At 41.3% G+C, this 17,573-nt stretch overlaps 1 protein-coding gene across 1 annotated transcript in view; it reads left to right on the top strand.

The window, feature by feature from the left end:
* The first annotated feature begins 243 nt into the window (after nt 1–243).
* SAMHD1 (SAM and HD domain containing deoxynucleoside triphosphate triphosphohydrolase 1) overlaps nt 244–17,573 on the top strand; it is a 29,889-nt gene continuing 12,559 nt past the window's right edge. The window contains exons 1-10 of the mRNA XM_067307701.1: nt 244–469; nt 633–699; nt 8,168–8,240; nt 9,477–9,637; nt 11,060–11,175; nt 11,795–11,865; nt 12,934–13,089; nt 15,402–15,502; nt 15,612–15,720; nt 16,330–16,421. Of these exons, the coding sequence (XP_067163802.1) occupies nt 244–469; nt 633–699; nt 8,168–8,240; nt 9,477–9,637; nt 11,060–11,175; nt 11,795–11,865; nt 12,934–13,089; nt 15,402–15,502; nt 15,612–15,720; nt 16,330–16,421 (1,172 nt within the window). The remainder of the gene's footprint in view (nt 470–632; nt 700–8,167; nt 8,241–9,476; nt 9,638–11,059; nt 11,176–11,794; nt 11,866–12,933; nt 13,090–15,401; nt 15,503–15,611; nt 15,721–16,329; nt 16,422–17,573) is intronic.

The following is a 17,573-nucleotide window of genomic DNA, read 5'->3' as shown; positions in this document are numbered from 1 at the left end:
CAGGGTTGTGGGGGCTGTTGTGGGGCAGTGAGGGCGGTCGGGGAGGCCTGTGGGGGCTGTTGTGGGGCTGTGGGGGGGGGGTCGGGGGGGCCGACGTGGGGGACTGTGGGGGCGGCGGCGAGAGCCGGTGCCACGCGCGGCGGCCGCATCGCCGCGGGGCAGCGCTCGGCGCATGACGTCACCCCGGCGCCGGTGCCCCGCGGGGCGGGTGCCACTGCGCCTGCGCGCGGCGGTGGTGGCGGGATGGGGAGCCCGGCGGCGGCGGCGGCGGCGACGGGATGGGGCGGGTCTCCCGCCAAGCGGGCGCGGTGCGAGGGCTTCGCCGAGGAGCCCCGCACCCCCGAGCGGCGCGCGGCCCCCGCGCCGCGGGGCGACCAGGCCGACCCGCGGCTCTGGGACACCGAGTGGCTCTGCGACTACCTCGCGCGCAGCGGCGTCGGCGAGCCCAGCCTGCTGCGCCGCTTCCGAGGTAACAGCGGGCGGCGGGGCCCGGCCATGCGCGCGGGCCCGGGGCGCGGGAGGCGGCGGCGGCGGCGGCAGCGGGGCCCGGCTCTCGCCGGGGGGGCGCCGCCGCCCTCCCGCGGCCCCGCCAGCGGGGTCTCCGCGCTCATGGTGCGTGCTTGTCCCCTCAGAGAGCCGAGTCACCGGGATCATGCTGCTCGACCTGCCGGCCTGCGCCCTCGAGATCACCCGCGTCTGGTAAGAGCCGCCGCGCCGGGCCCTCGCCGGCCTCTCTGGGGGGCGCCCGGTGCCGGCCTGTCCTGGAGCCCCGGGCCCTTTCCCTCGCCTCCTGCCCGCCCGAAGCAGGCGTTTCTGCCCGGGCTGGCGGGGCAGCGCCGGCCCCGAGCCGAACTCGTGCTGTGGGGTGAGAGTCGCGTGCGGAGCGTGCCCGGAGCCTGCAGAAAGTCCTGCGCCTCCGAGGTGCCTGCAGAAACGTGGCAGAAAGGAAAGGCGCCACTGCATCCCGCGAAGGGATGCAGAAGACTTCTGTAATGAAAGGCAGTAAAAGGCAACCCCAAGTACGGGTTTCCTGAAGCCTCCGCCTTGGCATGTAACTGGCCCTCGCTCCAGCTTCTCGTCAGGATGAGGTCCTGAATCCTCTGATGTTAAGCTCTGCAGGTCCCAGCACTGCTGCTTGCTTATGTGACTCCATGTGCTTACGTGAGCTAAATCGGCCCTAGGGAAGAGTTGTACTTTCAAAAGGGGAGCAGGAAGTTTAGCAAGGAATTATACCTAGGCAAGGTACCTTTTAAAAAAATCACAGTATAAGTCACATGACTTACTGTAGGCACAGTCTTTCCTCTCTCCCCCCAAAGCCCTGACGATAATAGCAAAATCTAGGAGAAAATATTTTCTGACCTAACCATATGGCTTTGTCAGGTTTCTACTGTAAATGCTCAAGAAATCAATAGTCAGAATGGATATATGTGATTAAAGGGCTCTGTGTTACTAGTCTAGAATCACCTCAGAGTCTCCAGAATATTTTGCCAGATGTTCCCCCCTGATCCCAGCACAGCCAGTGCTATCCAGAATGTAGAAGCTAGTTGTCCAGTAGGCATAAGAAGTAAAAAATCAATTCTGAAAATTTTAATGAAAATACCACAGGCAGCACAAGAATTTTTAAAATGTTAATAGAGATACTAATGTAAACTCTAGGGTTTTTGATGAGACTTTTCTTCTCAACAAAAAGTTAATGCCAGTCTGATTTTAGTAGTGACAGTAGTAAAGATTTTTAAAACAACAAAACAGGCAATGCTTTGTGGAGATTGTTTTGTTTGGCTCTCTCAATACAACTACTGGGCATTTGAATGTTAGTCTTGCAAAATTTGTTGGGGCTTTAATCTTTGCTGCTTCTGCTACAATAGATTGGAAAAATATGAAAAAAGAGTTTGGTGTGTGCACTGAGAGAATACAGGACTGTGGGCAAGCAGCTGAGTTGAACAGATCTGTATTATTTGGCTGTAGGCATTGGTAGACATTGAAGCTGTTAAAGTGCTGCTGTGGTAACAGAGATGGCCAAAAAACCCTCTCATTTTGATCTGGCAGGAGTTTGCTAAGAGCACAGGAAAACAGAATGCTGACTTAAAAATAATTTAAAGAATTGTTCTCACCAGCAATATAAATGGTTGAAAACCTTGCAATTTTTCAGGTGATAACTATACTTTCTTGCTCTTCTAAACAGAAGAGAGTATAAATATATCCCATCATTCTAGATGTCTAAAATCCCCTGCTGATCCTTTTCTGCCCTACTGGGGCCTGTTTTGCTCACCTCTCCTGGGATGTAAGCCAGCACAGCCACCACATACCTCCAGGCACTTTTTAATCTTTGAATGCCTTTTCTTTACTCCTTTGCTAACCTTGTTTTACTCTCTTTATTCCAAATTTCTCTCAACAACCCCCCCCCCCCCCGGCTCCATAAAATTTATTTGCTAATATTGTGGTTAGGAGACCTTAGGTAGTTTGAAGTGTGGTTACTTGGCAGACTTACAGAAGTGTAGAGTTGTACACTCTGTGTGCGGAGGATTTTGAGTCCTTCTGTATACCAACTGGTTGCTTGATTGTGAGCTTCTCAGAGCTAAGACCATGCTGAATGTGAAGGGCCCCATCTTTGTTATATCTAGACACCGCATCTGGGGAAAAGTGCTATGAGTTTGAGAAGGGATTGAATTCAAAGAATGTGCTTCTGGGTGTGTGGCCATCAGTAGAGAAGAGAGAAGAGGCGTGGTTAAATGTGACAAGGCAGAAGGGTCACACTTTGTAGGAGGTAAGATGTTGGCAGATGTCAATATTAAGATGTTTGTTGTTTTTAAAAGGGGATTTAACCACAATGGCAGATGGAAACAATGTAGAATCACGAGGAAGGTAGCTAAAGGGTTTATTAGTTTTTGATGTCATATGGAACTTATGTAATAGAAATAACAAGAGGGTGTGTGTGTATTTTAATAGGTTATCAGAAGGGCTGTAGCTTTTAGTACCTTAGTGGATGGATGAGCATCAAGTGCCCCTATTGGACAACTGGGCTTGTTTTGAGACTTGTCAGGAACTTTTAAGGTCAAGTTCTATTAGTGGTGAATGTATCCAGGCATGCTAGTGTAGTGAAATAAGTAATTCTAAGTACAGTTAAATACCTGTAAGAACTCTCAATCAGTATGTAAATTGGATGATGCTGAGCTTGTGGATTTTCTTTTACAATGTGTTTCCTTCAGTGAGACCTGGCATCTTTGTCAGGGCTCAGAGCACATCCCCCCTTCTAAGAGTTTGTTTGGCTAAGTTAGAGTTCAGCTGGCTAAGTCCAAGGTCAGCTTCTTCACCGGTAAGAGCTATTGTGAAGAAAGCTAGGAGCAAGGACCTACTCCTCCTTTCCCTGGAGAAGTGCTTTTTAAGCTGAAGCTCTGCGCTGGCCCTGCCTGTGCTACATTGTAACGGTGCAGCAGCTAACTCTGTTTCTGGTCTGGTACCTCCTTGATTCTGAACCTGTCCCAGACCTGCTGGCTCGGCTTCCTGGCTTGACCTCCGACCTGCCTCATCACTACAGACTTGCTGACTTGATCACTGGACTGTGTCTGGCCCTGATCCTGACCTGGACTTACAACTCTTCATCCTGGCTCCTTGTTGGTGAGGTCACTGTTCACACTTGCGTTTATTATTGTGCTCTGCTCCCAGCTCACCTTCCCTTGTGGAGCAGCCAGCCTTGCTACTCCCTTACACTCTTGTGCTAAGCTGAAAATGTGAGTCAGATGAGAAATTGCTACAGCTTTTTGCTTTTCAGAACATCTGTTTGACTTTGCAGTAAAGAATAATCCATTTGCCAGCTTTTTTCCAGGGCATGGCTTGTCTTACAGTAGCTTTAATTGTTTCTCTGTGACAGACAGAGGTAACGAATGTGTATACTTAGTTCCCTGTCCTTGTAAGGCATTCATAAGGAGGAGCTTGGGATGATTGGCCTGGAGACAGTGCCATTGTTTTTTCGCACATTCCTGTGTTCCTAGAAGCTGATGTTGTGTACAGCACATGGCATGGTGCATGTGAAATAAAGATGATGAATAAGACTAGCTGGTTCACCTCTCTGGAATAGTCAAGTTCCTAATCGGTGCAGGAAAAGGACTGGTTATGCCAGTAGATCAATGCATCAGATGAGGGAGAGGAGTTGAAAGATGGTATAGGCTGATACAGATATTTTTGCAAAGACAGCTCTAACTGAGATGGGTGTACCTGTGCAAAAGCTAACTACTGGCAGCTGCAGGTCTGTCCTCCCCTTTCTGCTTTGTCTGTTGATCTTGTTGTGTAGAGCTGTTTCAGCAGGCCATCCCAGCAAAAGGTTGTTCGCTGCAGTCTAAGTATAGTTTCATAAGCTGTGGGCGTCTGTATGCACCTTGTCACTGAATTGGGGGGTTCCTGCTGCCCTCCTTCCCCTGTTGTACCACAGCTCAGTTAGGGCCAGCTGGCCTTACTGGAGTGGCAGTAAACAAAACTGGCAAAAAAATAAAAGGCAGTTTTCTGGTCTTCCTAGTCTGTGACGCATGGGAGACTGTGGACGTGGGAGGCTGTGGGTGAAGCAGAAAAGGGTAGAGGAGAATGGGTGGGAAAGAAACTGCCAGTTTCACCCTTTAAAAGGTGACCCATTGTTTTACTGGTTCAGCTGTATGAGGAACTACATTTGCAGGGCCCTGGGAAAATGAAGTAATAAAATACGATTGGTGTATCATCTTTTGGTTGAGGCATTCTTGTGACTCATAGGGATTTTTCTTTCTGTTGTTTTTTCTCTAAAGAAGGATTAAGTGCTCTTTGTGATTTGACGTTCAGGATGTCAATCTCACCATGACCATATTGACATTATGTTTTGTCATCTAGAGGCAAAATTCAAAACGGAGGTTAGTCTTCCTTGAAGCAGGGCAAGAGAAGATGTGGAAGTCACAAAGGTGTTATGAAAGCAAGTGACTTCCTAGCCTCTCTAGTTGAGCCTATTCCTTTTGCTGGAGTAATGCTGTCTGAGGAACCTCACTTCTAATACCTATATGCAGTGCTGATCCAACCAAAGGGGTGTCTTCTGGCACAAACAGTAGATGCATCATACAGTCCAAAAAGCTGTGTTAGCACTGTTTAATTCAGCTGTGCTAGAGATGATTTTCTGGAGCAAAAGCACGTTAGCCTATGTTAGCAGCTAGGAAGCCCTTAATACTTTGTGCTGGAGCATCTATCGAGGGTGTAGCTTGAGCCCTGTGACAAAATACCATTTTGAAAGGGCCTGTGCCAGTCTTCTCCTATCCTTGCAAAAGTGTAATAATTTCCATGGTAGATGCCTGAGCCCAAGCTCAAAAGGGACATGTGGGTGATCTGATTTCCACTTTGCGGGACAGAGAACTGGAACTGCTCTACTGAGGTGTTTGGTGTCTGCTTTTGGGTAGCTCTCATAGGAGCAGTTGTAAACTTGTACACTGTAACGAAACAACTTTGATTTCACCTGTTTTCTTTTTTTCTTTTTTAAGTTATAACTATACTTTCTGTTCTGTGCACACCATCTATCTTTTAGCACATGAAGCAGATGTGTGCTTTTGGTGAAATGCGGTGTTTACTGATGGTTAGTTTTGGGGACTATGCTCCATGTAAAACATGATTTTGGAAACTTCTCTTCAGGTTGCATCCTGGCAGCCTCCTTGTAGTGCTGTGTGGGATACTGCGGACTCTAGCCTTGAGTGCTTGCTGGCTTCATACTTGTGGAGCTTCAGTTCTGATGTTCAGGTTTTAAGTGAGCTGGAGACTTCAACATGTGGGTGCAAAGTGTGCTTATTTACTCCTGGGGGCTTGGGAGTATGGCCTGCCTGTGCAGACGTAGCTGCTGACTGGCTTAGATTCTTTAGTTCCCATTCTTCATAGCTGTCTCTCTGGTGTTCCCATATTCAGTTGTTGGTCATTTCTCTAGATAGTAGGTGCCCATGTGCATTCTCTTTATGTATGTAGCCTTTTTCCAATTGCTTTTCTCCTCACTCCCGAATTTTTGTAGCTCTTAAAAGTAAAATTAGATGCTTCAAACTAACAGGTTGTGTCCCTGTACTCAGCACTGGGAGGAGCAGTACTGTTGCTTGCTTGATTCTGGATACTGTTTCGCATTGCCTTGCTTCCTCATAATTGTCATTAAAGAAGTCCTATCTCATGAATTTTGCATGATCTGGAATATTCTTTTGAGCGATTGTTATCTAAGTCCTGCTGCGTGACTCTATAGTGGTGACATTAGAGCTCTTTCAAAAACATGCCTGTGATGTTTAATGTCCATTATTAGCATGCTTTTAAGTGACATTTGGTGAAGACCTCTGATGTAATTAATAAAGTGTGAGTCATCTTATTACATTGAGTTTGGATGTTCTTTTTTTTTTTTTTTTTTTTTAATATTCTGGAAGCTTTCTCTCTGCTCTAATCCAGACATGTTAGATTAGTATCTTGAGAGAAATTTTTTTCCATGGAAATAAAATGAATGTAGATGGCTGGAAGCAGATCACTTTTGACATTGCTGTCCCAGAACTGTTTTTGTGGGTGGAGTCCCACCTGAGTTAGCCATGTGTCAGGTTGGAAAGGTTACACCTTTCTTTCAGGGAGCGGCTGAAATGTGCTTGGTCCCATTTTTCAGATGAAACTTAGAAAGCAGTTGCCCTTCCTGGGAGTATGAAGATAGGTGTTTAGAAGCTCCTGAATTTTACTGCTTGCAGAACAATTCCTTGTTTTTTCCACAGTGCCAAAGTTTAGTTTCCTGTCCTCGTAGAGAGCAAGAAGGATGGGCTCATGCAGGTGGTCCTCCTCTTGACTTTGATTTTAGCAGCTTTCAGTTACCCAGTAGATACAGTGCTGGTTCAGGAACTACCTAGTAAGTATCTCAGAGTTTGTAACTTATTACTGATGGAGCTGCTGAGAGTGCAAAGTAACAAACTTTGCTCTCTTTGTTGCTATCTTTGAGCAACACCTCTAATGCTTCTGATGTTTGCTTGCAGTGGTAGCTAAAGATTATAAGTGGCTGTCCATGAACAGCAGAGATGGCAATCCAAGAGCTCTCATGTTCAGTACAGGGATACTAATTTTTAAAGACAAAAACTGGTCTCTAGCAGCTCAGATATTAGATGGACTTAATATTTTATGGATTGTAAATTATTAAACTGTTTAGGAAAAATAGGTGGTGCATCTGTCTTTTTTTTTTTTTTTTTTGCTAACAGTTGACATTTTATAGTATTAATTTCTGTTAAAGTTTAAATTCAGAGACTGGTGCAAAGCTGATCTCAGAGGCTGGGTAGCTGGTGTAAATAGAGTAAAAGTTAGCAAATTGTACTTGCTCACAGTTACAAACAGTGTTTGCTGTTGTATTGTGGGACTGAAACCATTTTGCTTGAGGACAAAGCTTGTAGATAGTTGATAAAAGTGAGTGTAATAGACTGTATTATTATCTCCCCTTCCAGACTTGTCCTGCCTGTGTTCTTAGACTATTGTGACTACAACAAAGTACCTCTATTGAAAGTTTATGAACATATAATTGAGAAGAACTTTAATGATTTATTACAGATGATAGCAAGATATCTTTATGAACTACAAGAATCAGTTCTCAACAAAGTTAGAACATCTTTCATACTCCAGTGGTTCAGCTCTTGAAGTTCAGTTATGTAAAATTCAAATTGTTTTGGTCAAATTAAGATTCTTTTAATACAGAGTTGACTGACTTTGGAAGAAATGTATAAAAGTATTGCTTATTTGGGATTATGACCTTTCAGACCTTTCAGTTTGAGGAGTTTCTCAACCTTAAAATGTCAGTTATTTGGGCACTGTATGTTATCTTTCAGACACATTTAAAGGACTTACCCCAAATGTGACTTTTCCTAAAAGAAATTGATTAAAAAAAAATTGTGTATTTCCTGGTGTTTCTGCTTCTCACTCGTGTAGAAGTGTGACAAGCACTTACACTGCTTACAGACAACTTATGTAGATATGTTCCCTTCCTTCTCTACTTACCTTGGAAAAGATAAATGCTTTTGATATTTTTCTGATAAAAAAAGACATAGAAATATGTATTTCCACCAAAAGAGTTAATAAAGATCAGAGTAATATGAACTCGCACAAGTAAATCCTTATATACTGCAAACTGTAAAGGAGAACGCGTAAGAAATTTTGCTCTCAATTTTTTTTCTTCTAGCCTCCCGGCTGAGAGATTGAAAGTGCTCGCCTGCCTGAACAAACTGCGACAGCAGCACGTGGACATCATGAAGGTAACCATGCTGCTGTGCGGGGAGGCCAGTGAGGCCGGTGCTTCCAGCTGTTACTGGCACTTCAGAACACTTTCCTGTTGCTCCCCCCATTCTCTTTGAGCTCAGTGGTGCCAGCCTGTGCTGCTGTGGTGCTTTTCTTCTCTAGAGCAGGGAACTCCAAGCCCTTTCTCCTTCATAGTTGGGGGTCTTTGAAAACCACATTAACCAGTGAAGTTGTTAAGATCATCAGTTAAGAGCTTGATGTGGGCACCTGGCAGCTGTGAGAAACTGAAAGAGCAAGTGAGCTGTTGTTTGGGAATGTGGTGCGAAGCTCCCCTTTCACATCTTTTGCCTGGTAGAGTCTTTCCTTTTTGTTCTTTATTAGTTTAGCCCCAGGTTTGGGTTGGCCGACTACTTTTCCGTTCCACTGTTTGCAGTGTACAACAGCTTCTCACACTGTTATATGTTAGTTTAATTCAGGTAAAGACTGGCCACTACATGCATCCCTCAGCATTCTGCACATCTGTTAGAGCCCTATCAGTTTAAGGACAGTGAGGAGAGAGACTGCCATAAAGAATCTTATTTTCTTCAGTATTTTGCCAAGATATGTATATCCTGAAATGACTTTATCTTCTGTTTTGATGCAAGGATTAAATGTGTTTATGTTTATCTTCTCTAATAAGTCACTGTAGTTATTAAGACATTTTTTAAAATGCATACTTGGAAGTGGTCCAGGAGTACTTCTTTCAAAATGCAGTTATCTTGGGCTTTGTCTTTTATTTTACAAAAAAGCTTGGAATCATAATTTCCGCTCTGCGAAATTTGACTTGATTTTAAAAAAAAAATGCAAGCACTGTGAAACTGCACACTTCTTATTGTATATCTCAGAAATGTGTTGTGGTATCCTGCTTTAATTGGAATGGCAGATGTTGCCATTAATAAAGACAGCAGTTTTCTCAAGTGTTAAGTATCAGAATTAAACAGATACAGATAACATTTTTAGAGATTTTGACTTAGATTCCTTTGCCCTCTGAAATGCATAGCTTTATCTTTTTGGATGTCACACTTAAGTAGTTCTCCAAGATAAAGCATGATCTTAGGATAGACAGGATATGGCTATTTTAAAGGAGAAAAGAAAACAACAGCCCCTTTCCCCCAAATAGCTGACCCTTATAGACATCTTTTGTCTTGGCAGCACCTGTTTCTTTTAAAAGTCAATTTTTAAATGTTGTTTTCATTATTGTTTGACTCTTGTAGGTTTTTAATGATCCGATTCATGGGCACATTGAAATACATCCTCTTCTTGTTCGCATCATTGACACTCCTCAGTTTCAGCGCCTCCGATACATTAAGCAGCTGGGTGGCACTTACTTTGTATTTCCAGGAGCCTCTCACAACCGCTTTGAACACTCTTTAGGGTAAGGTGGTGTTCTCTTATATGCATGTCTCTTGCATTTTAATTTCCCTGAGATTGATTCCACTTTGTGAAGGCAGCTGTATGGCGTTTTCTGTCTTGTGAATGTTCCTGTATATCCTATGTAATTGTGGGTGTTGGCTGTTCTCTTAGACTTCTTTTTATAGAGCAAACCCATGAAATCTGCAAGATGGATCATTGTTAGATTTCTTTTTTCCCCCCTTCTTTTTTCTTATGAGAAGAATAACGTTAATCAGAAACTGTGGATGCTTTATGTTCTTCCTGGTCTAAATTGAGTTAGGGAGGGATACTGAGTTTGCCATAAATGACTTGTCAGACAGTTGTATTACCCTTATATTACCCAGCACAGATGAAATGGATTTTGGCTGTAATGTTTGCATTTGTACTTAAGTACGGTTTATGCAATATATTACAGTTAACAGTCTGACTATTTGTCATCTAAGTTAAACAGAAACAGATGGTGGACATTGGGATTTCCAGGGGTGTGCTTTAAAAAGGTATCATTACTTAGATCATTCACAATCTACAGAGAAGCTGAGTAATCACCAGTTTAAGCTTGTTTTAAAGGCATATCCCCCAGTGCACAGAAATTAAACTACTCAGTGTTTTTTTTTTCAGGTGATCTGGCCAGCCTAAAGTTGCTTTTGTAGTATGGAAATATTTTGGAGAAAGTCTGGCTACTGTCCCCCAGAATGCTAACAAGATGCAAATGATTATTGCAAAGGGTCAAACCAGTGAGGCAAGCTTAAATTAACAGCATCTAATAAACCTGGAAATATAAAAACCTGAGGAATAGAAATAAAGCTGTGAGAACAGGAGTCTGAAAACTCCACTGTTATCAACAAATTTTTATTTCGAACAGTTCAATTAATCTATATAGTTAAACTTAGGACAGTTGTTCTTAACTCGTATATCATTTCAAAGACTTCTTGACGTTTAAAATAGAAGTGAACTTTGTATGTTTATTGGTCTAGTTAAAAAAAAAAAAATTACAGTTCGATCTAATAAAAGATACTTCCTCCTCTTATAAAACCTGTGAGGGTTTAAATTGGAAATTAAAGAGAACGCTGATAGTAACACGTTTGATTTATGGGAGAGAAGTACAGAATGTGTCCTCCTAGAACTGTTGCTGTTGGAATACCATGCTTAGGATGCAGTTGTTAATGTCTCTGTTTTGGGCATGAAATCTGTCACATTTTTGCTTTCAAATGTGTTACTAAGGCTCTACTACAGGAAGTAATTTGTTTCCGTGATTCTTGTGCAGGTCAGGGCTTGAATATTTGTTGTGTGCTGCCTGTCAAACTAGGGTTGTGACTTAATGTGGCAAAATAGATTTGGTGAACTTCTGTCTTTCTATTCAGCCTGGAATACTATTATCTTCACTTTCTGTTTTTTGCTGCAACAGGGTAGGCTACCTAGCAGGATGTCTGGTTCGTGCCCTGAAGGAAAGACAACCAGAACTGGATATAACCCAACGAGACATCCTCTGCGTTGAGATTGCTGGGCTTTGTCATGATTTGGGTAAGCAACGTTTGGGATGGCTTGTTTCTCTTTGAAAAGATGGCTATGAGATCAGAGCATGAGAACTGTTTCTGGCTGCTCAATGCATCGCCATATTCTGCAACAGGATTTACCTATTCCTGTTTAGTCTGGAGTAACTCTCTATTTAGGCAAGTCCACTTGGTAAATCTGTAGACAGCTTAGCCACTCTTTCATGTCCTTTCAGTATGGTGCTTTGAATTATTCCCTCTGTGGCTTAAGTGTCCTCTTCTTTCAGTGTTATCTTCAGTTCTCTTAAAACCTCCAGTAACATCTCAGATGGAAAGTTAGTGGCCCTTTTGACAGTTTTCATGATTATTTTGTAAAACTGCCTATCTTTTTCAGAGCTGTCATAGAGTAATTAATATACCTAATGTTACTGAAGTATTTGCTTATGTTGTAGGTAATGGAACTGGGTATGCTGAGTGAAGTAGTAGTTAAGATGTTGCATTAGTGAAGTGTACTTGCTGTAGCTGAATCTTGCTAATAGATGATGCAAAGTTGAAGGCAATTACATGAGAATCCGGGTACTTAGCTTGTTCCAAATAGTTTTACTGATGAGCATGTCTCAGATTAAACCTATGTAATCTTTATTTTTAAGGGCATGGGCCATTTTCACACATGTTCGATGGAAGATTTATTCCACTTGTTCGTCCAGATTTGAAGTGGAAGGTAGGCATTTCACTATTAAAATAAAAAGAAAGCTCAAATTTTTAAAGGGAAAATAATTCATCTTAAAAGATTGGCTGGTGTTTGTGAGTATATAGTCACCTAGCCTTTTCTTACTGAATCATTTTGATGATGTAATTAAAAAAGTCATCTCCCAGTCCTGTGGAGATTTCCCTGTTGTCTTTAAATACTCATTTGGGGAATTTTCCCCCACCTTAGTGTTGGCCATGAGCAGATGTAGCCTTTCTAGTGAAGCAGAAGAAGGTGTGGGTAAGCGAGGGCATACATTTATAACCAGCATCTCCTTCCTGAAAGTGAAAACACTCTTGAACTCCCCTGTGTAATGTCTTGAGATCTTCTGTTTGTGTAAGCGTGTCCTGTTTCTGCAAATATCTCATTGAATGACAAGGAAAAGAAAACTCTCAATCTTGACAATGCCTGTAGTAAGGTTCTGAAAGGGCAAAATTCATTAAGACTGCATTGATCATTTTAAGCCAGTATCATGCTTTAAAATATATTGGTAATTTTGTTCAGAATATATTTTACAGATGCAAAATATCATTCAGTAACTTCTTTTCAATTTTGAGATTTTAGTTCAAAGTCCAGATACTTAATACAGTGGTTAGAATTCAAATGTTGAGGAACTTCGGGCTTTCAAGGGTTGTATGCTTTGAATAAAATGTAATACATTCCTTTCAATCCTCTGCGTGTAAGTTAATTCTAAACAAAATCAGCTGAGTAAACTTGTTAATCTACTGCATGGCAAAGTTGCTTATTTTGTCCTTTAACATTGTAACTCTCTTACTTCTGTTTATTAAAAATATGTAATTAACAGCTCTATGCTGAAAATTCTGTTTTTGGAGACTGTGGACAGGGTGTTAGTCCTGTTTGGGTAGATACAAAATGAATGTAAAATCACACCAGTGCTACGCTTTCATGTGACCAGGCATATGTGCTATGCCAGGCAATGCTACTCAATGCTGCTTGGGAGAAAGTTTTGACACTTCAGGAAAGATTTGAAGAAGAAGAAACTTTGTAAAGCAACATTTACATGTGTTTTTTTTTCCACAGCATGAAACTGGTTCTGTTGAAATGTTTGAACACCTGATCACTTCCAATAAACTAGAAAAAGTCATGGAATCTTATGGTCTTGTCCTGGAGGAAGATATGAACTTTATTAAGGAACAAATAGGAGGGCCTATAGATGAAACCACTTGTGAAAAATCGGTGAGTCAATGTACTGCTTCTGTGGATATTCCTATAAATGTTTTAAATTTTACTGAAAGGGAATATAATTTTTGCTTCTGTTTTATTTATATATATATATATATATACACACACACACACACACACACACACACACACACACACACATATATATTTTTGTGAAATCCTGAGAATCCTGGCATGAAATACTCTAGAGAAGTGTAGTGTTATTTCTTAGAGTGCTGGCCTTAGGTCGTAGCTTCACTAAGTTATGCACTTGCATCATCCTGTGAAGCTCTTGCCTCAAAGTCTTAAGATTAATCTTTTAAAAAAAAATGTTGTTTATATGTAGTAAACTTAAGTTACTGTAACTAGATTGGTGGAACTGAATTTTTAATAGGTATCTTAAATGACCAGATTAGGATAAATCCAGCCTGTTTATTGGAAGCACTGAAGGTAGTGCTGATGGGAGATTGTGTTTTTAAGTGGCCATATGAAGAAAACATGGAGATAGTTTAGAGTAACAAGCTGATAATGAATAAGAAGACTGAGAACTGGCAGAAATGAGGCAGGGAGCAATGAAAGCATTGCCCAAGTGCATGAGTAGAGCCAGAGCCACATTGGCTTTGTAGATGGTAACAAAATGTTTGGATTTATTGCAGTAGGAAATGCAGAAGAAGTATAAGAGTTGAAGAAATGTGTTGCCTCAAGAGGCGATGAAGAAGAGATCATAATTAATTCTCTATGTTTGAAGTCCTCTCTTCTCACTTTACACTTTACAGCTGTTGTCATCTCTTCAAGAACACCCATTCAGTTCCTACCAAATTAAAGAACTCCTCAATGGGTGACCTCTGTCATGACAATCTGGTCCTAATCAGCACTTGCATGTTGTCTCAAAGAAATCACCCGCAAATGTTAGCACTTACCCATTATTTTCTGCTGTATTAATGTATAGTGCTCCTGTGTGTTTTGGAAGTCTCTGATGACAACATAGGGAATTTAGCATAGTAATATTCAGTTTGAGATCTTATGGAAGAGGATATTTATTTATAAAGTCTCTAAGTTGATTTCACCCTCTTACACTTATTTGCTCACAGATCTCATTCACTCACACTGTCACACTCAACTACTCACAAACACCAAGACGCATGTGTCCGAATAGTCTGGGCACTGGCTGTTGAATCTTCATTCAGTCTCTGGGGTTCTTCTTGACTGGTGACAACAAACTAGATTTTGCACAGATCTTTTATACCCTTTGAGTCATCACGTGTTATGAGGTGGTCCTTTGCCTCAGAAAGTTGCTGCTTCCATAGATCTTAGGCCAGGTTGTTACCCATTGTCTTCTTTTTCTTGTCTGAATTGTATGCCTGTTTTCCGGTGGGATAATAGGAAAAGGAATGGTATACATGGTATGCGGCAAACCTCTTGTGATCCTCCTGGTGTTAGGATGCAGGGTCTTCCGCTGACAGTCATTTGTGCTGTGGTCTTATCAGAGTACAGGCTTATCTGCTGACGAGTTGTCTGTGCTATGATATTATCAGGTTGCAGGCCTTTTGGTCTTGACATAAAGAACTCATTCTTCAATTTTGTTGCTGAGAACATTGTGCAGTAGCAGAGTCCTTTGTTGTTGGTGCAGGCTATTCTTTAGAATAGGAATTCTTTGCAGAATTTCAAAGCTACTTTGTGGCAATGTTTGTATAATTAAAGAATGCTTACATCTGCAAGAGGGTAATGGTTATGTGCAACTCGTGTTTTACAACAGTTTTGAAATTCATTTCGCGTTTGGCTCATGGCTGCATTGGTCTTCAACTGTGGGTTAGTAGTTTAAGCAGCTGGCTGTTTAGGCAATTTTTATTTATAATAGTTTTAAAATAATTATTTATATATGTTCTAGAAAGTTCTACAGTTGATTGCAGAAGACTGCAAGACAGTGATATGTTTGGAGGTTTAAATAATTCCCTGAGAGTTTAAAAAAAAAAAAAAAAATCCAGTCTTTCCCCTTCTTAATTGCTACCCATTGGTTTCTCCCTTTTAAAAGTTCCTTTGCTTTAGCAGAATGGGAAATGAAATACTTGTATACATGTTCTTTTATTCTTTCTGAAGTTCTAGGAAGTTGGCTTATTAAGCCCTAGTTCTGGTTTTCTAATGCCCAGCTTAGCTTCAAAAGCTCTTTTATTCTTTTTGTGTTCTTTGATAACTCAGTGTTGGATGTCTATTACAGGCAAAATCAAAATGTATTGCTACTATTTGTGAAAAATTGTTCTGACATTGTTTGTATGTTTTAATTCATTATTATTTCTGATTTTTTTTTTTCTTGACTCCCTTGTTATTAGTGGCCCTACCTTGGTCGACGAAAGGAGAAAAGTTTCCTTTACGAAATAGTAGCTAACAAAAAAAATGGCATTGATGTTGACAAATGGGATTATTTTGCAAGGTACAAATTTTATGGTTTCTGTTTTTATTAAATTCCTACTGAAACAATGCTACTACACTTACAGTAAATATGATCTCATTGTTAAATGCTCTCTGTGGAATATTTTTAGGGATTGCCATCACCTAGGAATCCAGAATAATTTTGATTATAAACGATTACTTAAATTCACTCGGGTCTGTGAAGTAAAAAATCAGAAGCATGTCTGTACCCGTGACAAGGTAAGCAGTACGTGTGAATTGAGGAAATGCTCAGCAATAAAAGACATGACAGACATAGCAGCATACTGAAAAATGTGATGTGTGAAGCCTGTCTTAGGTAGTGTGGTATAGCTGTGAATTGGATTGCATGGGGGAATGCAGGGAGTTGCCTGCTGGGCACTTCATACTAAGGAAGAGGAACAATTTGCTCCTGCTCTGTGAGGTGGAGTTGAAAGTAACAGGTTTAAGGAAAGGAGGAACAGAGCAAACTTCAGTTTGCAGGGTTTGTGATGAGCCCTTCCAAGGGAGACTCTATAAAATCCTCAGCTATGTGTTATCCTGCTCAAAATCTTCTGAACACGAGGTGAATGTGGCCTTGGAGAGGTGCTTTTACAGGAGCATGAGGTCTTGTTCTCTGCCCATCTGGTATGTCCCGACTATTTGGGTTCATTGACAAGTTTCTGCCTTCTCATGGTTTGAATCTATTTCAGAATTGATAAATTGTGAAAAATACCTGTTCTGATGTATGCTGCAAATGAAAGGAGTCTGTTCCTTTGCTTCCTTGATTGTTTTATTTCTCCAATTGAAACAGGATCAAAAGTAAAAGGTAACTGGGTTTTTTTGATTCAGGAAGTTGGAAATTTGTATGATATGTTCCACACACGAAATTGCCTGCACCGGCGAGCATACCAGCATAAAGTTGGCAACATCATTGAAATAATGCAAGTATTATGCTTTCTTTTTATTGCATACCATTTATTTTAAATTATTGAAACTGTGTATACATTTGGAATATTCAACTAATCAATAAGCTGTCATGTGTAATAAAAGCCACTGGTCTATTCAACCTGATTTTTATTATGGCAATATTCAGTGCTGGAGTATTGTGGAGGCTGTGAATAATAAAAGAGAAGGGGACAACAACATCCTTCCACATGAAAATCAATTAGAGGCAAGTTACTAAAACCCTGAAGAAACATTTCACTAGGTTGTGCTTATGCTGTTATAATTGCTGACAATGAAAGTTTAATTTGCAGATAAAGATTGTCAGCTCAAACTGACTATTTAGTAGAGCAAGATTACCAATAGACTAAAGCAATGAGCAAGTTTACTGCAGCTCAGCTGAGATCTGTGTCTTTGCGTCTATGTAATGCCACAGCAGAAATTGGTCAGGACCATCTCAGTTGGCTGCCACATTTGTACCTCTCTTGTGGATGTCTGTAAATATGTAGAGGTTTCCCTATAGCATTATTCCCTTTACTTTTCTTCAAAAGCAGAAATGCTAATATCCCCAAATGTTTTTTCATGATGAACTTGGCTGCTGAGTAACCATCTGTTAAGTTTAGAAAAAAGGAGTGCAGGAGATCACACAGTACAGGAATCATTCATGACTTCTTTCATTTCATAGTTTTTGGTTCATGGTTTAGTGATCCTCAAAAGCAGTCAGTTACACTCAGGCTAAAAATCCTAAGGTTTAGTAGGACCTAAGTGTGAGTAGTGAAACATCATAGAAATTTTGTTCTTGGCTTACTGTGATTTTAGCAGTCTACCCAAATCAAAACACAAGCTGTAAATGACAGCAAGAGATACAGGGGACTTCAGAACTTTTGCTCATCTTTAGAACGTCAGTTTTTAGTCAATTTTTAAGCACTTCTTTGCACCTGAAGAAATACTGCACGTTCATGACGCTTTACCTTTACAGGCTTTGTGTTCATGCAGTTAACTCCTGGAGCAACTAGTCTGTCCAAGGATATGGTCATCTGTGATGTAGTCTCATTGCGGTTGACTGACCATGTCACTGTCTTGTAGGGTTCTGCAATCAACTAAGCAATATTAAGATCACAGTCTGAAGCAGAACCAAGTGTACTTCCTGA

This window comes from Apteryx mantelli, chromosome 18 (assembly GCF_036417845.1).
Source record: "Apteryx mantelli isolate bAptMan1 chromosome 18, bAptMan1.hap1, whole genome shotgun sequence".
Classification (NCBI taxonomy): Eukaryota; Metazoa; Chordata; class Aves; order Apterygiformes; family Apterygidae; genus Apteryx; species Apteryx mantelli.
Note: the sequence above shows the minus strand (reverse complement) of the source record. Positions and strands in the feature narration are given on the sequence as shown.